The sequence below is a fragment of the Cotesia glomerata genome, linkage group LG4 (genome assembly GCF_020080835.1).
Source record: "Cotesia glomerata isolate CgM1 linkage group LG4, MPM_Cglom_v2.3, whole genome shotgun sequence".
Taxonomy (NCBI): Eukaryota; Metazoa; Arthropoda; class Insecta; order Hymenoptera; family Braconidae; genus Cotesia; species Cotesia glomerata.
The window spans coordinates 23,194,483-23,222,117 of NC_058161.1; the positions used below are offsets into that span (position 1 = coordinate 23,194,483).

A 27,635-nucleotide genomic window follows, 5' to 3' on the forward strand; every position below is an offset into this window, starting at 1 on the left:
GTCACACTTCTTCAGCTTCGGATTCTTCAGACGAACACTCTGATGAACTCATTATTTATTTTCTTTATACACCAGTTTGTTTATTTAGTGATATTTTTAATTAAATTCTCGTAAAAATCACAAAAAACTTGAAATTTATATAAATAATTTTAATTTTTTATTATATTATTTCATTTATTATTTTTATTATATTTTATTTAATTATTCTGTTTATATAAGAGGAAAAATAAAACAAAAAAATACAGTAATTGAAACTGTCACTAATTGTGAGCAGTCTGAAATGAGTAACTTTCTTCATGCAAGAAAACAGAAGAAAATCGAACTTTTGGCCTCGGAATGATGAAAAATAATTTTTTTAAGCTATTAAATATTAATTAAAAAATTTGAAAAAATTCTGGTGTCATCTTGACACTTTAAGCAATATGATTCATGAAAAATGGTGATACAACTTCTATTACCACGGAATCATATTGCTTAAAGTGTCAAGATGACACCAGAATTTTTTCAAATTTTTTAATTAATATTTAATAGCTTAAAAAAATTATTTATAAACTACGCTCACTAGTAAAGTGGCGGCGCGCGCATGCCGAAACTGCCGCGCAAAAGCCGATTTTCAACGCTTAATTAAAATTATAAACATGGGAGCTACAATTTCGGGAGTTGAGAACTTTTTTACTAAAATTTTCTGCTCTTTCAGAATCTTTTTTTATATTTGAGCTATCACTTATACTTTTTGATATTTTGCCAAAAAGTTGGACGGCTAATTTTAACAGTTTTTTGTTAATAACAATTGTAATTTTCTTCTCCAGAAAAAATCCAAAAAAAGTCTTTTTCTAGATTCCATTCCAGATCGTTTAAGCGATCGACCATATTTTTAGAAGAAGGAGCTCTATTTTTCGCAAGAAATCAACTTCTCGACTAGACTAATAGCAAATATATAAACATTTAATTGATTCTTTTATTTAATTTTCTCTTCTTTCACATTGAAGGATAATATTATCTTCACTAGAAATTAGTTCCTATCTAAAACAAAAAATATATTCTTCAAATCAATTGGAAAAATTATAAAAATTTCTGGCTGTATACACGGAAAAAAAATTGTACAAAAAATTACGATGGAAATATTGTAATTTTTAGTATAGAACATTGTAGTGCCGGACCAGAACTCTAACGTTATAATTTATACGATGCAACATCGTAAATTTCTATCACTCAAATGAAAAAGAAGTTTAGGTCACCGAAAAAATAATTCTGTATCACCGAGGAATCGAACCCGGTGTCCTCTCCGCCACAAGCCCAAGGTTTATCCCCTTACGTCATCAGAGGGACTATCTAAACTTTCTGTTCAGTCACATAATAAGACCCTCCATACAGTAGTTGGTCATCTTTCGGTGGTGGCGTCGCAAACTACTGGACTCTGTCTCTCTTTTATTAAAACATATAGTATGCGTTCTTATTCACTTGCTCTTACGGAAAAAAAATTTACTAAATAACATCGTAATTTTCAATAATTCAAATTGTATTCTGTAGACGGCAGCATCATAAAAATCAACATACTGAAAGTCTAGTCCTGGATTACGATGTTACCATTGTAATTTTTCATAGGATTTTTTATCCACGTAGCTTTTCAAGTATTGTCAAAGTATTAGTAAAATATTCGAACTAATGAATGAGTAATAAGAAAACAAATAAGCGATAGTCTATGAGAGAGGACATACCAGTAAGTGAGAAAAAGACTATAGCACAATGATATCTCGAGAAGCAACGACCTTAATAACGAAAAACTTGTTGAAGACAACTGAGTTTTATGAAGTTGGTTTTACACGTTAATATTTTGATGATGAAATAAAATCATTTGCTCAGTCGATATCTTTAAAAATTATCAGAAAACCTCAAAGATAAACATTTAGTAGATAATGATCGAGATTAAATTGAAAAAAAAAAATAAAAATGTTTACCTCAAAATAAGATTCTTCATCGTTATTGTGAGTACCAGAGGACATATCGGTATCAGAAGAACAACTAGAAATGATTCCGTGGTTTAGACGCTTCGGTGAAAGTAAACGTTTTGCAAAACTTGATTGTCTAGACCACCCAGAGTAACCACGGGTCTCTTTTCTAGGTTCTCGGAGTTGTCTCCTACTCAATCGTGGTTGTTTTGTCACTGGCTCGTCGTCACTGTCACTGACGCATCGATTTTGTATGATATTCTGAAAAGATAAAAAAAAATGTTAAACAATACGCATTTCAAACTTTTATACTTTAATAAACACTGTGTAACAATTTTGGGTTCCTTCTACCTCGTGTAGTAATTTACAAAAAAAAAAAAAAAAAAAAAAAAAAAAATGTGCGTGCGTGTTTGTATGTGTCTACGACGAATCGATTAATTTTAGTACGGCCTTCAAAAAGACCGAAAAGAAATTCTTTCGCGTCTTTACCACATAACTTCGATATCGTTTAACTAATCGATTCTTGATTATCTATACTGACTTTTTGTACTTGGCGAAAACTCGAAAAGTGCATGAACATTAAATTTTTTTGCACTTGAAGAGCTTAATAATAACGTTTAAGTATACTATTGAGCATTTTGAACTCAAAGATAGCAGCAAGATTTAAAGGTGGCCTGCAGAATTAACTACTTTTTTTGTATTTTTACAAAATACTCAAATGTCACATTGATATTTTTTCACCATAACAAGCAACCACGAATAAGGTTTTGAAGAGGCTGGAGACCTTGTTCTAAGAAGAAGATACTCGCATGTAACGACGCCCGCACTTTCTCCTTAAAAAATGATCGATGTTAAGATTAACCCTTGGGCCTTGGGTCCAAAGATTCATTGCATGTAAGTACCTAACCACAGCTACCACGTAGTCGTACCCATTTGTATGTTATCTGTCAGTAACGAGGGGCTTAAACAGGTCCGCCCATGTTTTTGAATAATCAGTGTCGGTGGTGCAGGTCACTCGGAGGCGGTGGGACGTGACCGCTTCCTCATAGACTGCATGTGGGGTTCACCGCGTATTCCTGTCTTTTGTTATGACAATAAATTCTTTTTTTTAGTGCGTGACAGTTGAAACAAAACAATCTGAGAATGACTCTGCATGTTTTAAATGTAAACTTTGTCAGTAGTTTTGAAACTTATATCAAATGAACGCGATTACTACAAAATTGAAAATAGTTTGAAAACTAATGCAGAACTATTTATTTGTGAATACATGAGCTAATAACATTAATGACTATTGCTCAGTTACAGAGAAAATTTAATTTATTTGATACTTATTTACTGAAATACGGAAAAAATTTAAAAAAACGCTTTACTTTGCATGCCATTTACGGAATTTTTCGCTATTTTTGGGCTTAAAGAGCTCAAAAATATACATGCTGGCAAGAAATGGTGTCTTTGAAGCTCAGAAATATGCTAATTATTTCATAAACACCATTTCTAATAGTTGGGCAGAAATGTCTTAACCCGTAGATACGAACATTTTGCTCAAGCTCATGCTAGAATGCGGATAATTTTAATTTTCCTGTAGAAATCAATGATCTTAAAGAAATTATGAAGTTATTGGTCTGACCTCGGTTTTCGAAAATCGAGTTCTCATCAAATCTCCACGTTTCGAGATCCTAGAAATATATTCTGACTAATTCTCCGAAGATGTTACTTGATGTCTGTACGTATGTATGGGTGTGTGTGTGTAAGGGAGGGGGTTATTTTTATACCTCTCAATACTTTTGAATGGCTTTGATCAATTAAACGCAGTTTGCGGCATTTGAAAGGGTCTTACCAAACTTAGATTTTCATGCATATTTGAACTGATTCGATCGAATGAATTTGATAAATTCCAAGAATGTTTTTTTTTTTTTTTTTTAATAATTTTGGAACTACTCTACCGAATGATACCAAAATTTAATCAGCTCTTAACCTCAAAAAACAACGATACATCGTTATTTGACGAAAAAGTAATCTCATTGTATTTAAAAAAAAAAAACAACATTAAATGCCGCAAGCTGCATTGATATTACTTGATTCGTTATAGAGATATTGCAATTCAAAATAGTGTTCTACTCACCCTGAATAAAAAAAAGTATTGAGACAAAGAAAAAAGTATTGAAAAGTATTGGATTGACTAGAAAACCAATACTTTTTTCTTTGTCTCAATACTTTTTTCAATCAGGACATACAACTACTAACTTTTCTACCTCGAAAAGCTCAAAATATATATTAGCTCTAATTTTTAGCTCGAAGATCAATTAGAAGTAATTATAAATTTTATAACTGTTTTAAGCTTGTACATAGCGGAAAGTTATAGGAATGGCTTGCAGGGTCAACCGTTTTTAGATTTTTTCTTTTTTCTTCAAGTGGAAATGTTTGGTAAAAATTTTTCTTCAAATAATCTTATCAATTTTCGAATAATTAGGTCATTGTTCAATGAAAAATTATAATTTAACCCTATATTTTTACTATGCCCATTTAATCCGATTGTTCCTTTTACAGCTCTAGCGGAAATTAAACTTAGTAAAAATTACTAACCAATGATCTCAACGGAAATGAAAATTCACGTGGCAACTCCTGGGCGTAAACAGCGTACTAGATCTTATGAATACGCCATACCTTTTAGTTCACGTGTCAATTAAAGCCTAATTTTCATGTTTTATGCATATACAATGTATGTATATAAAAAATAACTAAACTGAAAAAGAATTTAACTTGAATCAAGATGAAAATTCTTGAACCAAGAAAATAATTTTGAAGAGTTTCATTGTCTTGAATCAAAACAAAAAATTTTTTAATCAAGTAAAATTTAATTAAGCCAAGAAAAATTCCTTAGTTTAAGAATTTTTCTACTCAAATCAAGAAGATAAAATTCTCCAAAATTATTTACTTGATTCAAGTAAATTTTTTTTTCTGTGTATAATACCCAGGTATAAAAAGTTATTGTGCGCATTCTATTGATCCATATCAGCTGTCATCCGTTATTATTCTTACAACTACTTTTTGACTTGGTATTGATCAGCAAATGAAAGTTAATCATGCCAAAAGTGACCGCAAATATCTTAGAGCAACTTAGCCAAGTACTTTTTGAACTACTGATAGTAATTCTATAAATTATTATACTTCTAAAATTAACATATTTGGTACTGATCCTAGTACTTAAATTAAATCAAGTTCGGTGTACGCAAGATAGCTGGATCTTACGATACTTGTGGTGAACCAAACACACGCGATTTACACTCCATTAAATACCAAAGATTCAAGTGGTTGTAACATAGACATATTAACTCTAGAAAATCAATCAGTCTGGGTGTCTACCTCGTATTTTAAATCTGCGTGAATCTTAGACATTCTTTAAGTATAATCCGAAAGTCCTTAAACACGTTTAACGTTTGTTTGTTTTCATAAAATATAATATCTTTTATTTATCATGACAATGTCTCTGCGTAATACTGACACCTATGAAATTCTAATTGAGCCCCCAGATTAGTGAGCTTGGGCATTGGATTGAATATTAATTTAAATTAAATTTTCTATCACAGCTATTTTATTGTTAATACGCAGGCTCAGCCACCGAGTGCCACCTGTTTTAGGTTTCAAAAAATAATGATACGCTCGTTACACACGTACAGTATGTGGTCGATCAGATATCGGAAGAGAGTCTAATTAACTGAGTAGTCGTCGACGTTCGTAATGTCAAGGAAAATGTATAAGGTCCACCCTGTGAGGCATCAAGATTTTATGACTTTAGTCAATATACCGAGTGATAGAACAGTAATTAGATTATGATCTTGGTTTTTGAAGAAATATTACTTCTTTATTACTAGGACTGTGATTTTGATATGTATATATGAACAACTGACGCTTAAAAATGAAAACTCGATGCTTTCAATATTTGATTGTTTTTTAACTAATTACAGACGTTTAACCAGTGAAAAAATACATACCGAAACAAAGATAAAACACTAACAAATAGTGTGGTCGAATTTTACTGTCATGTCATTCAAGTAATAGAATAGAAATTACATATTCACTTAAAATTAAGAGGATATTATCTTATAATTACAGATTTATGTATCACCATCTACACTTGAATACTATGAAGCCATTTTAAAAGATAATTTATCATTTAACGATAAATTTGGAAAAGGGGGAGATAAAAGAATAAAGGAAAAGGGAGAACCACTTAGTGGGAACTTCATAGTAACTGAAAAACATATTTCGGAGAACTCGGACCGGAAATCGAATCCGAATCTTTTGGTTACGCGCCAAGAGCTTTTTCAATTGGTCGATGAATTGTCAATAAAAAGTTTTTATCATAATTTTCTCCTAATTTTTACCTGCTTGACAACCATATGAATTCTTTATAGAGTCAATGTGCCTATGCGTTTTTGTCATTTGTAATGAACCTGCCAAGATGATTTCATGTCCTTGAAAAATTTAATCAAACATCAAAAGTGAATTGTACAAAAACTTCATTTTTTCACAATGAATTTATGAAAACAATATTCTTAATTAATTTTGTTTCTGCAATGTACAGTAGATCATTTTTATTTTAATTTACGTTTATTTCAAAGTGACTGAAAAATCAAATAATATGCAGGTTTTTAATGATTAGTTGTATGTATCAGTGTTAATTTAAATAATTTAGGTATGACGTGAACACCTAAGGTATTCACATTTAGATTTACACCAATTAGATGCAGAATGGACGGAGAACCAAGTTTGGAAGTGGATCATCTGCATCATTGTCATTATTAAAATTGTTCAGTAGTAAGGACCGGTCAACGATTCGATATATTTTCTAAGATAAAAGCTAGCCATGGTTACAAAAAAAGCGAAAGGTATACCGAAAGTTTGGTCCTCGTTTAGCTCAATATATAATATAACTCATTCGTTTAATGCTACCAAATAACCTTTGTTACAAAAAAAAATTAGGAAAACGGTTGACCCTGAAGGCCATCCCTGCAACTTCCCGCCAATTCTATACCTAAACGCTTAAAATTGCACTTATGACGTTTTAGAGCTCTTCGAGCTTATAAATACAATTTGTGTATTATTTTAAGCTCTCTGAGCTCAAAAAATAGCTTTTGTATGCTTTTGAGCTCAGAAGCTTGATAGAACTTTGATAAAACACTATTTTTTGAATTTTCAAATCGCAATAACTTTTGAATAAATGTACCGATTTTCTCGCGGTTGGTGGCATTCAACGCAGTTTTTTAAACTTCATGAAAAATTTTTAAGTTTATATTGATAGAGCGGAAAACTTCGCAGTAATTCCGAAAAAACACTTTTTTCGGTTTTCTTTCGTCAACGATAACTCACGAACAAATCAACCGATTTTGATCAGACGCGGCGATCGACGTGGTTTTTTGATGTTAAGAGCTGATTAGTTTTTGAAATTGATCGGTAAAGCCGTTTAAAAGTTATTCCAAAAAAACCACTTTTGAAAAAATTTTTTTTTGTAGTTTTTTTGCGATTTCTCAAAATCTAACAGTCCGAATCGTTCCAAAGTGTATAAAAAATCTAAGTTTGGTCAAGCCCTTTCGAATGGCACCAACCACGATCAAATCGGTCAAGCCGTTCAAAAGTTATAAGAGGTTTCCACACACACACACACACACACACACACACACACACACACACACACACACACACACACACACACAGGTCGATACAGCTAAGGAGGCAAACGCTGGAAAGAGATTGGAACGTGGGAGAAAGAAGTATTGTTTAGTGGCTGCCTTGGACATCAAAAATGCCTTCAATTCCGCTAACTGGAACTGCATCATGCGAGCTCTCGAAGATAACACACACACACACACACACACACACACACACACACACACACACAAACATACAGACATACAGGCACCACCGCGGGAATAGTCAGGGAAGCTTCCTAGGACCTCGAAACGTCGAGATTCGATGAAAACTCGATTTTCGTAAAACGGGGTGAAAACAATAACTTCCCGATTTTTTAAAATCTTCGATTTTCTTAGCGGGAAGTTAAAAATTAAAAACGATTGATAGTATTAATTCTCCATAACACAATAATTCAAAAAATTTAAAAATATTCAGAAGTATTGAAAATAATTCAATTTCATTAACTTTAATACTTTTTAATTCCTCCTTTTTTTTTTTTTTTTTTTCTTTTTTAGTCGGGGACATTTGAAGGCGGTGTTGAAGATTAGAGCAAGGTAAGGTTGTCTTCTAGGTCCCTTCAAAAGACAATTAGTATTTATAGGATAAATACTAATTGTATTGCTGATTATGAGCCATCATGCAAATCTTCATCAATTTATCACGATGATCATGATGATTAAATCTTCAAAATGAAGAGAATTTTATAACTCAACGTGGTAATCAGTACTGATTTCCAAGTGGTTGTAAGATTGTATTTCAAGGCAGTTACCAAAATAAATGTGGCAGCTATTGATTTTATCAATTGAAAGCAGATACCGACGTTTTTCTACCATTTCAAACACATTATGATAACTTCATCAAACGATGAAATAACTAATGCTGCTGCTTTCGTTAATTGAGTCTTTTCCATTAAAAAACTTTCGTGATAGATTGAAAAAAAATTGTGAAAATTTATCTAAGAAATCCAAATTTACTTATAAACTAGCGTACACGACAAACGTTGTTCTGTACACACGTATTAAATTTAGAAATTTTAATCTAATTCGAATAAGATGTTACAGTTTGGACCGTTTTGATAACAATTATTATTAATACATTATGAAAATGTAATATTTCAATTAGCACGTGATTGATTTCACCACAATAACTCAAAAAATTTTCTTGAATTTGATCGCTGCGCCCATTATAGGGTCACACTGTAACAGGGTAATTTACCCTGTGACGGTAAAACCGCACACGCGTGATAATTATTCGACGCAGCACTGGCGCGTCTCGGTCTTCGGGACCCATTAGCATTAAGTGGGGGAAATTTTAGGTTTCTTGGCTGATCGCGTAGCTGCGGTGAGTTAGAAGTAGTGTAGTGACCAACGCAGTAACATCGCTAGCCAAAAAGTCCAAGAAGGAAACCAGTTTTGAGCAAAGAGTTTCCTCAGCACAAATTTAACCAGGTACTGAGACTTTCACATTTTTGATGAGCCAAGGGGGTCGTATACCCGGCTCATCAATTTTACTACTTCTCATTATTAAATCTAAATTTTGATAATTCAATTGTTAAATAATTAATTAATAGTAATTAAATCTTATTCGTTATCATTGTGAGCATTCTTCCTGGGGATCTTATACCCGAAGAATGTTCTAGACCTCTTGGGTTTGGAAGTCGTGAGTAATTGATTTGTTAATTTGGCCAATTGATAATTGTTAATATCTTAGATTGGTTTAAATAAATTTATTTTATTAATTAAATTCTGAACATCGAGAAAGTTCCAATCGACACGACATAGTATTCGGTACCCGAGGTCCAAAACGTGCTACGCAGCTACGAACAACGGCGTCCATTTTGAGCGCGCAAATTCCTTTGTGAATTTTACTACGCAACAATTTACAATATTAACAACTGGACTATTATTATAAATTATAACAATTGAATTATCGTTTATTAATATTATTTGTTACAAGAAAGTATTATTTATTTAATATAATTTATTGAGAATCGGCTACTGAGTTTCGACGCAATTGAGATCGAATTAACCGTGGATAATTTTTAGTGAATTTATTTTATATTGAGACAAATTGTTTTATTAATTATTTATAAATCGAAAAATTCCACGTGGTCATTTATATATTGAACTATGGAAGACTAAAATTATTATTGGAATTATTTATAAAAACTATTTATCAGTGTGAATTACGTCTGAGAAAATTTAGTTAGAATTTTACAAAGAATTATTCTTAAGAATTTATTTAAAATTTAAGAAATAAAATTACGAGTTGAAATTGGAGTAAAATTTTACGTCAATATTGTTCCTAAAATTTTATTTAATGTTGAGTATTAAACTCGTGGATAATTTGGAATAAATTCAAGCATCGGTTTTTAGTGTAGATTTTTTGAGAATTAAATTATTAGTTGTGAAAATGGGTTACGATTTAATTGCGAGCTAATGACTGAAAATTTTAATAAAAAAAAGTTAATGTTGTAATTTTTGGAGTTTAATTTTATGAGTCAGAAGTAAAAAGTAAAGTAGAGCCAGTGTGTGCATGTGAGCGGGTTATGTGTGTGAAGATCGTGCGGGTGGTGTGAGGCATTTCTAGAGCGTGTGTGCCAAGTGGACAACGCGACGTAGTTAGAAGCCGTTGTATAGACGCCAAGTGGGGTACAACGGTAGTAAGTTAGAAGCCGTTGTATAGACGCCAAGTGGGGTACAACGGTAGTAAGTTAGAAGCCGTGGTATAGACGCCAAGTGGGGTACCACGGTAGTAAGATAGAAACTGCGATATAGACGCTCCATAAGAGGGTACCGTCAGGATTAAGAATTTTGATAGAGCATGAGGGTCCGGTGGACAGCGCGACTTAGTTAGAAACTGCGGTATAGACGCTCCATAAGAGGGTACCGTCAGGATTAAGAATTTTGATAGAGCGTGAGGGTCCGGTGGACAGCGCGACTTAGTTAGAAACTGCAGTATAGACGCTCCATATGAGGGTACTGTAGGATTAAGAATTTTTGTTAGTTTTAAGAAGTCCTGGTCAGCCGTTAGTTAGGCTGTAGTCTTAAGTTGTTAATTGTACGTGCGAGGGCACGAGTTGTTATTCTATTTTGTTGTTAAATAAATACCGGTCATTTTTGTTAAATAAAAATTTATTTCTTTCAGACCACCTTCCTCCACTCTCTCTCCCTGTAGATTATAAGCTCAGCTCTGGTTTCCGGTTCCAGGAACCGAGATACAAAATCTTGGTGGCGCCCTTGTTAATTTAGAATCATTTTTGCTAGGTATTGTTGTATTTTATTAAATTAATTAAGGGGCCAATGAGCGGGAAAAAAACCCGTTACAACACTGAAATTAAAATAAAATTTTTTTGAATATTCGATACTGCGATCACAGTGCTGACTGCCGGATCCAATGTAAAACACTCCAAGATCAACAACAATTTATGAATAAAACATTTAATTAAATAAACATTTTCCCGTGGACTGAATTATGAATCTAAACCATTCTCGAATCCACCTGAAGACACCAACAAATTTCATCAAAATCGGTCCAGCCGTTTAGGAGGAGTTCAGTGACAAACACACGCACAGATGAAATATATAAGGTAGATAACTATTTACTAAATTTTTTACTTAAAGAATTATCATATCAGTTCAAACTTACTCTATTGCAAAGACGAGTAGCAAGTGTTTCGATGTGACATTGCCATTCTAATGCACGTAAAAAAAGTAAATGCCAACGTCGTTCTAAAGATCGAGCAACGCGGATTGCTTGGGATTGACGATTTTGTTGATTCTCTGATTTTTCTTCATTGTTGTCTGAATCGTTTTTGAAATTACATTGTTGTTGTTTGAAAACTCGTTCTCCTAACTTGACGATAGAATTGACTATTCTGCCATGTGTTTCGATATCCTTTTGTAGAACCTGTAAATAATTATTGAATAAATAAAAAAAAATTTTTTTATACAAATAAATATTTATAGTAAATAAAAAATTTGGTTTTGAAATTATTGTTCGTAATTTTTTAGATGTTGAACTTGACGTATTTTCAAGGTTTAAAAAGTCTAAGGTTATTGTAAGTAAAAGTAAACGATTTTTTAGTATTATAGCTGTTTTTAAATAATATCCAATAGCTCGAAATTTACATATTCTTGGTCGAATCTGCATGTCTTTAAGATTGCAAACTTTCGAATTTTACGTAAAAATTGTTAACATTTAAATGTTAGTTAACTTCTTTGTTCAATTATGAATCTTGCAAAAAAAAATTACGAAAATTAAAATTTTAATTCGTTTCTATAAGATCTGCCGTAATAGTAGTGATTGAGATTTACTTTTATAACCAAAGAATATTATAAACATATTTGAAATAATTATTAAAAAATTAATATATGTCGTGAATCTAGAAGACTTGAGTTGGATTTTGAGTTGAAACAGAGCAGCTCAAATTTGCTTAGCTTAAAAAATAGGCAGTAATTTCAAAATAATCATGAGTGTATTTATATTTATCTATTCACCAGGAATATAGAGGGATATATTGATAATTATTCACAATAAATAATAAGGGGATTAATGTAATTAGTAGTTAGTTAATAAGTGAAACTAAGATACTCATTTCCGGTTGTAAAACTCAAGGTACGCTAATGTACAGTTTCTAGATCTAGAGGGTTGCCGATGCCAAGTATTCAGTGAATAAGTCGGAAATCCGTAGTTACTGTAGATATATATTAGGGTGACGCAAAAAAACCGACTTATTTTTTTTTAGTCTCGAGTGAAAAAATGTTAGTTTTTGATGTTGTAAGAGCCCTCTCCAAAGGACAGCTCAAATAAACATTTTTAAGAGGTCGCTCCAAATTTTTTTAAATTTAAAAAATCGTCAAAAACCGAATTTTTTTTTTAAATTTTTTTTCTCGTTACGGTATAATTTTATAGACCAAAAAAAATAAGTTTCTGAAAGTTTCAGTTCAAAATTTAAATTTTGAAAGGTCGCTCATAATTTTTTTTAATTTATTAGTGCATTACTTTAGATTTTTTCGAGCGACCTTTTAATATTCAAATTAAAATTCCATACATTTTTTTTTTTTTATTTAGTACAATAATCGATAAAAATACACCACAAGATTAACTAAACATCAAGCACAATACAGAAAACATAATTTATTTTTAATTTAATAATTTTACGAATAAAACGTATCATTATATTTAATTGTTTTTTTTCTGATTTCTTAATATTTCGTTTAATTATGATTAGTTTTATAGTAAATAATCTAAAATTACCGCTGTTTCATTTCGTTGAGACAGAAATTTTTTCCACTACCGTATGTATTGTTAATGTTAATATATACCTATGGATATATGAGTAAGCACAGGATAACGCTACAGGATCAATAAAGAAGTAAATATAATCGGTACTGCAATATTTCAAACCTACGCATACATTGAAATCACTATATAATATAACTATACAGTGATTGTTGTGATTATTGGGTGGGAAGTTAATAATTTTTTGTATTTTTTAATTTTATTATTGTGAAGTACGGAGATGAAGCGATGTTCACAATTGATGGAAGAAGGGTGTGGTTACAAAAACGATCCGATAAAAAATTTCGAAGTTATTAAAAAAAAATAAAAAAAAAACACTTTTTTTTTATTTTTGACGATAACTTTTGAACGGATCAATTGATTTTGACGTAATTTATTAAAACTTAAATCTTATTCGATTTTGAAGTGAATTGGTCATACTATTTCAAAGACATTGTGGTATGAATATTCCAAATCGCTTTTCCGATTTTTATCTAAGTTATCATGTTCAAGTATTACTAACGTGATTATCGATACTAAGTAAAATGATTGTTATAATTTAGTTTGTATACTTATTATTAGTTGCGATATAACTCATTGATCGAATTTACTATTCGTCATTGTCATTAGTATTCAAAACAGAAACTTTCTATAGTAGTCAAGAGTTTTTTATTCAAAAAATGCATGAAATTTTAATTTTTAAATCCTTTTATGATTACCTTTAATTACCAAACATGACAAGTGAATGCTTAATCATTTTCTCAACAAACTTACTGGAACTTAGTTAATATCCTGTCCAAGTACCGTTATTTTCTTTTATCTGCCATTTCAGCAAAAAAATGTATATATGTATATACATTCAAAACTTTCACCTATTTAAACAGGTTCAATAATCTTGATACAACATATCGTGTGTCTGCATCATACTATAAGGTATTTTTATGACCTACAAGTTAAGGGTAAAACCCAAAAAATATGATTCAAGATAAAATAAGCAATTTTATTCTGGACCGTAAGTCTCTATATACGATAAATTCCTGCGGTTGTTATAAGATACTACACAGAAAATATTACTCTACTAATCTGAATAAATCGGGGCCACTACAAATCATGACTAAAAAAAAAAAATAGAGAAAATGAAATAAATTAGAAGTAGTCACTTTTATTTTTGTTATTTTTATTGGAGATGAACAAGATTTTTACGAAATTATAGAATAAGTTAAAGTGGAAAATTTCATATTCTTTAAAAGAAATTTGAAGCCTCTGTGACCTGAGTGACCACTAAGGTCATTTTTTGCTTCATTAATTTTTTTTGTGATATCTCCTCAATAAATTGACCTAATTTGATTTTTATTGACTTTTTATACTTTATAATCGTTTTATATGTACCATAACTTCTATATGGGAAAAAATTTCTGGGAAAATTTACGATACAACTATTGTAAAGCTGGACTATACTTTTATTACTATTAATTGTCAAATATTTTAGAAGAAAAAATACTATTTATTTATGAAAAAATACGATATTACTATTGTAAAAAGTAAGAGATGAAAATTTCCAGTGCTGCCTCTGTATCTTTCCAATAGAACTATAGCAAATTTTACAATAGTTGAATTGGAATGTTTCTCAATTAGTGTGAGTGATGGCCGTGCACAGCGCTAGACTCCGAGTTTATGTAAATGTTAAAGGATATGGGTCTTAGTTTACCTCGGATAGCGTAGAGGGAGAGTCTCTGGCTGCCAACACAGAGTTCTGGGTTCGATTCCCAGATAGCACGAAAATGTCGGTTTCTTTTTTCGATTACTGTACAGGTACAGGTACCAATTAGTCCAACCTTCTATCTCTCTCCCTCCCTAATATTTCTTTTAAAAAAACCAACTGTGAATTTTTACAATAGTTGAATTGTAAAGTTCACAAACACATATTGTATAATTTGCTCTATAGTATTCGACTTTTTAAGACTCTTGCTAGTCTTATTTGTTGGATAAAATTTACAATAGTAGATCGTAAAAATTACTAAATGAGAAGCATAGTCCACCGTTACTATTTTATTTAATAAAAATTACAATAGTAAAATAGTAAAAACTCCTTCAATTTTCTTTCCGTGTATTCATTTCATTTGTTTTGACGACAAAGTGGCTTTACTTATCCTAAAGAATTTTAATTTTGTGGTATCAACAAATATCATTTGATTCTAACAACAATTTTTTTTTAAATTGTAATAGAGCATGCACAGCGTTATTTCATAGATTTTATTTCAGCGTCATATCGTGTTAAGTTAATGCCAAAAATATTTTTTTTGTAAGTTCAATAACTTGTTTACATTCATATTAAATATGAACGTTAAAAGATTTCTCTGGAAAGTAGTAACTCATTGAGGTTAAATCATATGATGTTATTAACATCGGTAACTGAGCAAGTTTTATACATAGAAAAAAAAATTTTCAAATCACTAAAGCATTCCGATTGAATATCAAATACCAGTAATCAATGTACCGTAAAAACAATACCTCTTTTGTTTATTCTTATTCAGGTATAGTTTTTCTTTATTTAGCGGTTGTTTTACTTTTAAATTACACATTATTAGGGATAAATAAACCTCAAGTGATCCAGTTAAATTTACAGTTAGCTAATAAATTATTAGCAAAATATAAAAAAATTAGTGTCTAAATATTAATTTTTCATAGTATTCACATCAAGGTGATAGTAAAATGATACAAAATTTCATTCAGCAGACGAAATGGAAGTAGATTTTACGGTGTTAACATAAATTTGCAGAATCACTAAAGGGATGCAATCGTAAATTTCTATAAAAGTATGAAGATTTGCTAATTATAGCTTATTTAATAAGCTTTCAGATGCAGCTTACGGAAACTTTATAAGTTATATTTAAAAGTTATTTCCAGAAGAGACAGTAAAAAAGTGATTTTGTTTTATTTTGCATTACCGTCATTTCTAAAACGATTTCCTGATTTGACTCAACTTAATACTTGACCTCGGAAATTGTCTAAAGAATAAGTAAAGAATTGCAGACGCTATCGTCATTATAAGCCACGTTATATATATATATATATATATATATATATATATATATATATAGGTTATATATATATATATATATATATATATATATATATTATATATAGATTATATATATTGTCCTGAATCGAAAACAAAAAAATTATTGTATGGTTGTGTTGTGAGGACAAATGCAATGATTAGATTTCGACAAAATCTGCCAATCAGGATAGTTGTTTTGTTATTTTTCGAAAATTAAAAAACTTACTAACTTCACTCATTTATTATCAGTATCAATCATTTTTGGAATAAGAAATTTATTTTCAAATTAATGTTAATTGATTCAAATTATATTAAATTATACCCCAGATGCTTTTAAACGAACGAATTATGACATATTTGATGTATGTGATCTTCCTTTCACCGTAAAAATTAGACTGGAAAAGGTTCTTGCATTGAAAATATGTATACAGGTCATTCTCTAAACAAAATTTATTTTAAAGGCGAACTCATAATTACTTATTGTTAAAAAAAAAAAAAATTTGATTGCTTACATAAAGATAATTGTAAATATAACTTTTAAATCGCGAGTTTTGCAGCAATCAAACCGAAACAATCATTACAGAAAAAATATCTTTCATTGTTGCAAGTTACTTTGTTTGTTCTCAAACATTTTTAAATATTTACTTAGAGGTTTTTAAGTGCCTTTGTACTATTTTTATTCAACGAAATAAATTATAATTTGACATAAAGTAAATTGATATACTTATTGTTGCAAGAATATTGTTTGATCTTGAATGTTAGTAACAACATTGATTTTAAAGTAAAATGTGTGAATAACTCAGTTGTTGACCATTTGAAAGCTTAAACGCTTTAATTGCACGACTCATGATGCGAAGCATCAGGGAGTGCTTTACGATCGAAAAATTTTTTTCGCCTCATTTCGGCAAATATTTTTATTATTATAGTCTTGTTAGTTTACGGAATCAGTATATTTTGCACACTATTATCAAGATAATTTAATAGAGATCAATTTGGCACTTTTCAAAAATTGATTTAGTGCAATAGAATTAAACGGAAAAAAACATCAAAATAGGTCAAAAAATTTTCCTATCCGTCATTTATGAAACTCTGAAAACACTGTAACTTGCGAAAAAATGCATTAATTGAGTTAAAATTTTTTTTTTTTTTTTTAATATTTTGAAAGAATTGTAGGTCACCGAATGCGAATGGCTAGGTAATTCAGTGTCGTTTATGTAAAATTAATAAAATAAAACAAAAACCAGAAGATTGTATATCTCTATATATATTGTGTACATTTATCCCACTAGAGGCGCTTGAGCATTATCGTGCTATTTCAGCTGTTTTATATATTTTTTTCGCATTCTTTATTTTATTAATATTTCATAATTAAATGAGCATTATGAGTCGTGAACTTTTGGATTTTCCAAACTTTTTTACATTGTTTTGTCACTATTATGATGCTAATTCAAAAAATATTCTTGTCTATAATTTATTTTACAATATACGAAACCATCAGTATACGTAAAAAGCAAAAAGTTTTGAGAATTAAAACTAAACTTTTTTCTCATTTTCTAACTCTACTCTTTCTTAATTAGTGAATTAAATAAGTACTTGTGGTTTCCTCTCACTGTTTATATAGGAAAGTGTATACTTAAATATACTAAAGTGCCGTGAAATAGCTTGAGATAAATAATCTAGCTTACTTTCTCCACTTTTGGTTGTATTATCAACGGTTCTATGATTAATATCTTTAAAAATCTCTGTGGTTATGAATTTCATGTTGATAATTCGTTTTGATTAAGGGGTATTTTCAATATAGTTAGTGACTATGTAGTTAGATAATCAAATTTATAAATTCAGAGGATAACTGACTTTTTAGCCAACATTCTGCAGACATTGAATTTAGAGAGCTCAAATCCTTTACAGGAAGCAAATTATTAACAAAAAACACAATTTTGACACAATAATAGGTTGTCTAGATTTGTCTAAAGTTTCGACTACATCTTATACTGGACATTTTGTAAATATAGACTTGTATTTGTTAAGTTCTTAAAAGACTCTTCTAAACAAGTAGTACGTGAGAAACGATCTCACTCTTAGTTTTCATTTACATTAGTTAAGTGTCAATCATTATAATGAAAAGCTTGGCGTTCAGTTAAGTATATGCACGAAATAAAGAGCAGTGTGCATACTTATATAAATTACATTTTACATCAGAAATATCCCCACGAAGCAGAATATTTTATCTTGAACTCTCAATGTTATGTTAGCACATGCTTTTGGAATACTTGGGTACAAGCATACCTACTAATTTAGATCACATTATTCAAAATAACATCTGATATGAAAAATGTATTAAAAACGATTAAATATATGCAACTTAAAGAACAGTATGAAAAAAAAAGAATTTAGAAAATTTTAAAGTTAACTGTTCAATCTTCATACTAAAATACAAAATAACAGTTGTTATTTTATAAAATCATCTAATTAAAGATTATTGTAGCGAATAATAATAATGATTATGATAAGTATAATAATAATAATGCCTAAGGAGTGAAACAATTTTAATGGACTTTCAGGACGTACTTGGAACATTACCATTATTAATTATATTGATCTGAACGAACTTCTTCCTGTTCCTATTGATCAATTAATGACTAGAAATTGATACTCTAAATATTGAAAAATTAATGAGTTAACTCTCAAAATTTTTTTGAAAACTATATAAAATTCATTTCGTTTTCCAGATTTTTAACATTTCGCTATCAAAATTAGTAATTTTAAAAAATTAGGAACCCCAAAAAAAACTTTTTTTTAATCTACGAATATTTACGCGCCATTTTAATATATGTTACAACTACGGCCAAAAAAAATCCTCGAAATTAGGATACAACATAAATAATATAACGGTCCACGGTCTTGTTGATGCTTATTGGTTTCTATTTCGTTTGAGTCTAAATAAATCAAATAAACGCAGTCCATTAATGTATGTATATACGTGACTTGAGTCAGTGATCAGCATATTGCATTGATAGCAGAGCGGTTACGTGTTGAAATCCAACAGACACCCACGATTTTTATCATCCGATAAAAATATCAAAATCTATTCTCTATTTCTCTAATCAGGTTATAAAATTAGATGCAATCTTTGATTCCTTTTATTATAATTTTTTTTTTTTTTTAAGTAAGTAATTTTTTCCGTAAATTAACAATGTATAATTATATCGGATATTATAAATTCATTATTAGACAATTATGTATAATAAGACAACATCATTCATTCCCAGGGATAGGTCAATAATATATTATAGTATTTAGTTTAAATATTTAGATAAAAATAAAAAATAAAATTATTTTTATAAAAATCATTTTTGTTAGAATATGAAAACCAATAAGTGAACCTAATTTTGTAATTGTTGACCTCATAAGACTAACTTATTTTAAAAGGAAGAAGAGTCTATTTTTTCATATATCTTTAAAACGTTAAGTTGTCAATCTTCATTATAAATTGGTTATTTTCGATACGAAAAAAAAAATAGTCAACATTAATTCTGTAAATGAATTGACAGAAAGTTCAGTACATCTTATTTAGGGCCCGTTTTTCAATCTGGGATAAAATTTTATTCAATGCTCAAATATATCTTCGTATATCCAGATTCGGTAGAATCTGGCGCCAAGTTCCGTTCAAATCCGTTGTAAACGGAGCGCCAGACTACCAACTGTGTTTACTGTAAGCAGAACGGTATTTCGAGGTTGCAAAATTTTATTTAATTATATGGTTCTCCTTTTTCCAAAATAATATATTATAAAAGTAATTTATACTTTATTTTACTGATATTAATTAATTATAATCAATTATAACACTTAATTCACTTAAAATTATTAAATTTTATCAGCACAAACTATAGTAAGCCCAGAAATTTCGATCCTGACTTTTTTTCGATGGGGAATATCAGCGCCACAGACTAGATAAAATAAAAATGTATAGTAATCCTTCCTATAGACACGCAACTACAGTAAAAAGTGATTCATAGCTTGCATCTATGGCCGCCAGGGTGCACTGGAATTACATCTACATAAACTGTAGCTTTAAGGGGATAGTTTGCAGTAAAAAATGCAGTCAACACGAGATTTAAGTTGTTATCAATTGTAAATTTTCATTATAATTACAAAAAATACTAAAATCCGAACAAAAACAGTTTCACTGTAAAAAAGTCGCACCAAGTCCACGTTCATAAGACTATTAGGAAAAAATTTTTTTTTCTTTACAAAAGATACAAAATAAAAAAATAAAAAAATCCGAGTAACCGATATGATTGTTTATGATTTTCGGAAATTAAAAAAAATTTTTTTTTAATTTTAAAAATTAAAAAAAAATTTTAGAACGTACTTGGTGTGCGTCATTGTGTATTTCAATTTTTTTAAAGTCCTAGTAAATAGATTTTACGAATTTCATTAAAAGTAAAATATTTTGCAACCGCGCACACTAAATACGTTCTAAAATTTTTTTTTTAATTTTTAAATTTACAATAAAATTTTTTTTAATTTCCGAAAATCATAAACAATCATATCGGTTACTCGGATTTTTTAATTTTTTTATTTTGTATCTTTTTGTAAAGAAAAAAAAAAATTTTTTTTCCTAATAGTCTTATGAACGTGGACTTGGCGCGACTTTTTTACAGTGAAACTGTTTTTGTTCGGATCTAGATATACTGGCAATAATAATTTTATCCTGCATAAAATTTTATTCCACATTGAAAAACTGGCTCTTAAGATTAAAAAAAATTTTAATCAAAATTATTATTATTATTATTATTATTGAAGTAAATTTTTTTAAATATACTCAAATAATATATTTTTTTTATTCAGAAGTTATAATTAATAATAAAATCATTCATTTTAAATAATTATTTTTAGGCTCGTTCAAGGTAATTGTTCAACAAATAAGTGTATTAAGTTTAGTCAAGATATGATAAGGATTATAGGTGCAATCAGTGTTTAGACATAATATTCAATCTTTTTATTCACATTAGATTATTATAATTGCTAATTCTCTCATTCACTCATTCTGTTGCACTATTACAATAAATGAGATTGTTGGGAGTGAATTGCTTATAAATATGTTAAAATTTTTTTGTAAATTTCAACTTATTTATGAAAAATTTACTTTCAAACTTGACTATAGACTCGACCTAACTTAGAGGAAATTTGCAAATCAAATTACAAAAATCATACTTTTTACTATTTTAAAAGGTTATTAATTCTTAATTACTTTAATCGCTCATTTTCAAGCTCATTTAAAGTATTGCCCATAAAAAAAGTATGATAAATTTCATGAAGACCCGTTAAAAGTTGTGGGCGCAATTTCATCTACAAGCCACGCTGTATATACTTCATATGTGTACATACATGCAAACATTTTTTAACCAATGATGATGTTTCTGAAACGTAACTATTAAAGAGATGATAAGACATACTTTCAACTGACTTCTATTATTAAAGCAAATGTAATAGATAGTTTTCTATGAAATCTACCTGATAATTATATCACTTATATTATCTTGTGAAGAGAATCCTATTCTAAATCCTACTTCGAACTAGCTGATATAATAAATAAACTTGTTTTCAAGTGACTTTTACAATATACATTTTAACGTAACGTTAAATGCTTCTTTTAAAAGGTCAGAAACATGGCTTCTTATCTTAATGAAAATCATTTTACTTCTAATAGAGATGTTTTTTTTCTTTTAGCTTTATACAAATAGAAATTTTTCTTATATTCAAGATTTTTACCTTAGACTTAAATCTCATTTAAAGTTTAGTAAAAATCAACAGGTTTTTTTTACTTTGTGGGGGTAATAAATTTTACAAAACAAAAAGACCATAATAAATGGATGATTTTGCAACGATGTCAACTTAATAAATGGCATTTTATCTATAAACGTGCTTTTAAAGTCATCGTTTCTTGTTATACGATCCGGAATTGAGTGAACTCACTCGACCTTAAGCGACTGACTTCAATAACCGCGAATGTCGTCTAAGTATGTAATCTGTATCCACGTGTTCTAGTATTTATTCGTCGAAGGAAGTAGGAAATTTTTTCTGTTTGTTTTTTAACTTTTCTTTTCGATTTTTTTTTCTATCAGCCTTGCGATACAAAATATATATGTCTGATTTAAGGTATAGTAAATGAAACCTTTCTTCATTTTTTTACAGTTTTATAAGATTAAAGATTAGCATATGTGATAAGCAATATGCCGATAACGTTAAAAATTCAGCTGAAAAATGAACTTACCACAGTTTATTCTACTGAATTCAAAACATGAACACACTTTTCCACTTAATTTACGGAGATAAAAAATATTCAATCTAATCCCAAAAATATATTTTTTCGATAACTATTCTAACAATTATTTATAAGCGACAAATGGATGTAAATGAGGTCGATGCCCAGCCGCCAACGCATTTTCTGAAGATTTTTAAACTCTTGGCTTGAATCCGAAGCCTCTGAGAGTTCTGTACTTGTTCTTCCTAGAAAGACTTGCTGAGCCGATCAGTATACTGCTTGAATACTCTTACTTTACTTCTTTTAGTCGGACATGTTCAAAAAGTTATGCAGTGGTCAAAGAAATTTCAATTTATTTTTTAAACATTTTTTTAACTCCAAAAATCTTCGAAAATATGTTTGGAGCCAAACAAATCGAATTTACATTTAAGTAAATATTTAGTGGTATTTTTTCAATTATTTTGTCCATTATTGAAACTTGAATTTAATAAAAAAAGTTATTCACATGTTTAATTGCCATATTTATTTATTTAATTAAGCCCAATAAAGTTCATTTAAATTAGACGATCCTGGGTAAAAAATCTCAAGATAACCGGCATTATTTCAAAACTTTCAAATAACTTTAATATTAAAGAGTCCTTTGACTAATATTAATGGTTTAAAAAAATCCTTATGACTAAAATTAATTCTAAAACAATTAAACTTTATCATAGTATGAATCACACAAATAAAGTAAAAATATTTTATAGACTGATAAAATAGTTCACAAAGCACCGACGGCTGTAAAACGGTTACTCTGGCCAACAAACTTGAGTTAGCGTCGCTCTACTCTATAACTACCAGTATAAACGTAGACAACCGAACAGCTTGCCTCGGCAAACATCGGGTTCAGACTTGGAGAATGCCTAGCAATTCTCCCTACTCTTTTTTCTCTTCCTTTAGTGAGATCACCATATTGTATTTTGTGTCCGATTCTTTTAGTATGTTATAATGTAATGAACAAATCTTCCTATTATTACCCATAAACAACTGGAATGATGTCCTTGTAAAACACATGGTACGATCTTATAGATCCTAAAAATCTATAGAATAAAGAAGCCTTTAGATCCAATCTACTCGTGAAAGTAAAACTATTTTTACTTAAATTTTTTTTTCATAATATTTCCGGTTTGAAACAGAGAAATTTCAATTGAAATTACTAGACGCAGAGTAAATTTTTTCAAAAAAATTAAAATTCAACTTTTTCTCGAGAAAAAAAAACCCTTTTACCAAATGTGAAGAAAGAATGGATACGTCAAAGTCACCTGCAGAAATACTTTTTTTTTGTTTCTTTACTCTGCTATATAAAACTAAATAATAATATGTGGTAAACTTGTATGTGTGCCACTGAGCTCTCTTTAACACGCAAACACATGCCATAAGTAATATTGGTCACAATAATATAATGTGCCTGCACGTGCCTGGTTCTGAATTCGCTTGTTTTTATTAACCAGTTACATGATGTTCGAAGGATAAAATTACGTTAGTAAATATATTATTTGTTTTTATCAATTTTCATAAATTAAACCCTGACTGATATAATCTATTTAAAAAAAATGAAATCTATATTAAATATTTATTCATCTGCAAAAGAAAATACGGAAAACAGTTAATCTATCCCTGGAACTTACGACATCTATTTTCGATCTCAAAGTATTTGAAATAGTATGAAAAAATTGAAGCAAAATAGGCTTTTAGAAGCAAAATGATTTTCTTATAATTTCTGACATTTGAAAAAGAAAATTATTGGCAAGATAGAATTCTGTAATTTTTTGATTCCATCAGATGTTTGAGAAAAGCATTGTAAATGTTTTTTGTCACTAAAAAAATGAGTAAGGAGTAAATTGAACACACATAGTTAACGTTATCCATCCTAAAATTAAAAACCATAAAGATGCTTAAAAAAAAAAAAAAAAAAAAAAAAAACATAGTGTAAAAAAAAATAGTTTGTGAGAAGCCTATTTCGTCCGACATTATAAGTTTTAATTTTTAACTTTCCGTCGCACGAATTTTTTATACTGTCTTACTCGCACACATTCAACGTCTTATACATAGGTCAAGAAGTATTTTGCGAGAAATCTTTCTATAGTGCGAGTGACGGTAGGTTAACGGCTGCAGCATAATGAAACCAAATCCGTATCCAGAGACAAAAAAAAAAAGTTTGGTCACTATAATTTTTTTTTTTTTACCTCCCACCTCTCCTACTAATTAGTGAGATATTTAAGCTCTTTGAGCTTAAAACTATGGATTGTAAAGTTTTTTTTTCAAATTCTCAAACTTAAAAATGTAACCCAGATACATTTTAAACACTTCAAGCTCAAAAATTTGGAAGTAATGAGAAAAAAATTTTTTTTCAAACAAATGAGTAGTCGAACAGAATTTTTTTATTTCATTCAAAATAATTTCAATCTTACGCAATATTTTCTTAGTTCAAATGACCCTTCCGCTCTGTATAGACTTACAAATAACGATATCTACTAAGTAGTTGTTTCTTAATAGAATTGAAAGTAAAATTATTACAATACACGATGAAAGTTAGATCTATGTTTGAAAAGATTAATGAAAATATACATGTGCTACTAAAGAGCAGCTGTTTAGTGTATAGTCAATGATCACAATAAAAATAAAGATTTGTCGGTGACTCCCGTAACTTAAGTTTGTAACATTATTTATTATTCTTTTATTTGTATTACTTACACACGTCTAGTAAAGCTCAACAAAGCGATACCTCAGATATAAAGCTACAAAGATAAATTCTCGATATAGATAGATATCTATTAAGTTTTTCATTGAATTCAGCACGTACGGCTGATTACGTTAAAAAATTATCAAAAATAACTTCCAGTGGTCAGAATAGGAATAAATTTTTGTATATTATTCATCAAGATCATTTCCATATTTAATGGTCAATATAATTATAATTATAATTATGATTGGATAATTCATGAAGAAATTAAAATTTAAACTAGTAGTTTTTATTAAAATCTTTTAAGAATTTCGTACGTCCTATGACATCTTTTCTACAGAGTTGAGCCATGCTTTCCACATTCATTTATTTGGTAAATGATAATTAAAAAAATTTTTTTTGTAAATAATTAAGTTGTTTAAGCAAGTTCTACGATGAAATTTTTGAGTGAGTAGATAAAGTTAGCGCTCAACTGATGTCACAGTAATATTTTTTGATAAAAATTCATTGCAACCAATAGATTTTTGAGAAGACAAGCAAAATTTTTTTTTTTTTTTTTTTTTTAGTTTTCACATAATTTCTAAAAAATTAAAAGCTGACGGTAAGAACCTTCGAGAACATTAGATCTGTTTTTTTTTTTTTTTTTTTTAATTCTATCTAAGGCTATTTTTTTCTCAAGCTACAATTTCTAGATCCATTTAATTAGAGTAATAATAACTTCTCTCATATAACAAAAGTGTCATTCCTAATTTACATTCAAGAAAAATTGAACTTTCAATTTTATTGTCTATTATCGTTTCAATAAAATTACGTGTTGAAATTATTTTTATTCCAATATTGAAACTATTTCCACTCTAGGGTTCCCGTAAAAATTAATTTACAGATAACTGTACATAAAGATTATTGATATTATATTATGTATGAAATAGCAAACAATCGAAATTAGTAAGAAGTAAAGTATAACTGTATAACTCAACATAGTTATGGACGACCATTTCAATATTACTCTAAAAATCCTCATCATGAGTTAACATTTTTACTTCAATCCTATAAGAAGTATGTTATAAATCGCCAATCTAGAAAAGGGAGCTAACACCTTAAGTGGAAGGTCTCAATCTCTTCTATACAGTTATTATGACCGGGTCAAAATCAGAATGGATACGCAGTACCCACGATTACAGACGACGTATACTGACCTCAGTAAGTGAAATACTTTTTTTATCGTTTCAATGTATTTCGGTCACATTAGTGAAACTGACACTAAATGATTTTTTTTTCACATTGAAATACAAGTGGGATCATTATTTTTTGAGTATCCTTTCAGAATGAAAAAATGGTTGGTTAACCAGGCTATGCGTGTCCTTCACAAACGAAAAGTAATTTTTTGTTTAAGAAGCGAAGATGGAAAACATAACTGAGTTTAAAATAACTGAGTTTGCAAGAAAGAAATAGTTCTTGATGATAAAATGTGTTTATACGAGTGCATGATTCATGGCCCGTTTTACTTGTCCAAACTCAAACATTGAATATTAAGTAAACACAGTGAAAAGAATTTTTTTCCTCTAAAAGCTGTATGATTAACCATTACATAGGCGTATATTAAAATAAGATATCAGTTTTTAGGATAGTACTCCCTGTAGTAAAAATTAATGAAATTTGCTTCATTATTAGATTATGGTAAAATAATGATATTATTATTTTTAAAGTGCTACGGGGAACTAGTAAAAAGTTATTGGCTTTATAAATTTTTTCATCTAATATTGAGTTTCATTAGAAATCGTAGTTTCTATTATATTTTACAAAAATGATCGTTCAAGTTTTTAGAAAAATTGAAACAATGAAGGAAAATAACGTATTAATTATTTTTAATATCAAGAGTATAGATTCAGAGCATGTAATTGCAATAATCAATAGAAAAATTATCTTTATTTCTCCAATACCGCGTAGTATGGCTAAATCTACTACATAAATCAACCGAGACTATGCATTTTACATTTAACTCTTACTATATTGACGGTACTCCTTAAATAGTTACGATTTTTTAAGTAAACTACAAATATTAACTGAATTGTTCCATTGCTTAAATTTAAAATATGCTCAAAATTGAAGTTTGCATTAATTTTATAACTAATATAATAAGTTAAAGATATCAAACTTCAGCTTGAACGTTTTTGGAATTTTCTGAGTGCATGAATAAGACGAAAAAATAGCCGAAAGGTATAAAAAATAATCTTTACAAGCGAGGGTTAGGTAACCCGAAGGTTGTAATAAAATACTTAATAAGTACTTATAGGAGAGTATAAATTGCTTCGACCACCTAAGGGAATAAACCATAACAATTATTTAAATTATCGTTATGGAATAATGAAAAGGATTTTTTCTATTGTTATGAATCTACAGAAACAAATGCATTTGCTTCAATAAAAGTATAAACATAAAGACAAATAAAGGTATTAGATGAGGGAAGAAATACTGAATTTTACCAGGCAATCCTACGTGTCGGTCACTGGAATTATTAAACAGCTTATTTTGGTTATTTTGGTCACTACAATATCGATTAAATAAATTGAAGCTTTTCGATTCCTTAGATTTTTTTTTTGATTCATAAAAAATACTAGTCAACATTTTATTGAACAAACACGGAAATAATCAATCAAT

The 27,635-nt window shown here is 29.2% G+C and overlaps 1 protein-coding gene across 4 annotated transcripts in view; it reads right to left on the minus strand.

Moving 5' to 3' along the window:
- Positions 1–27,635, minus strand: part of LOC123264286 — a 90,617-nt gene that overhangs the window by 54,021 nt on the left and 8,961 nt on the right. For all 4 annotated transcript variants that reach the window (XM_044727509.1, XM_044727510.1, XM_044727506.1 and 1 more), the window contains 2 exons: positions 11,289–11,549; positions 1,959–2,210 (listed from right to left, as the gene is read on the minus strand). In XM_044727509.1, the coding sequence (XP_044583444.1) occupies positions 1,959–2,210; positions 11,289–11,549 (513 nt within the window). The remainder of the gene's footprint in view (positions 1–1,958; positions 2,211–11,288; positions 11,550–27,635) is intronic.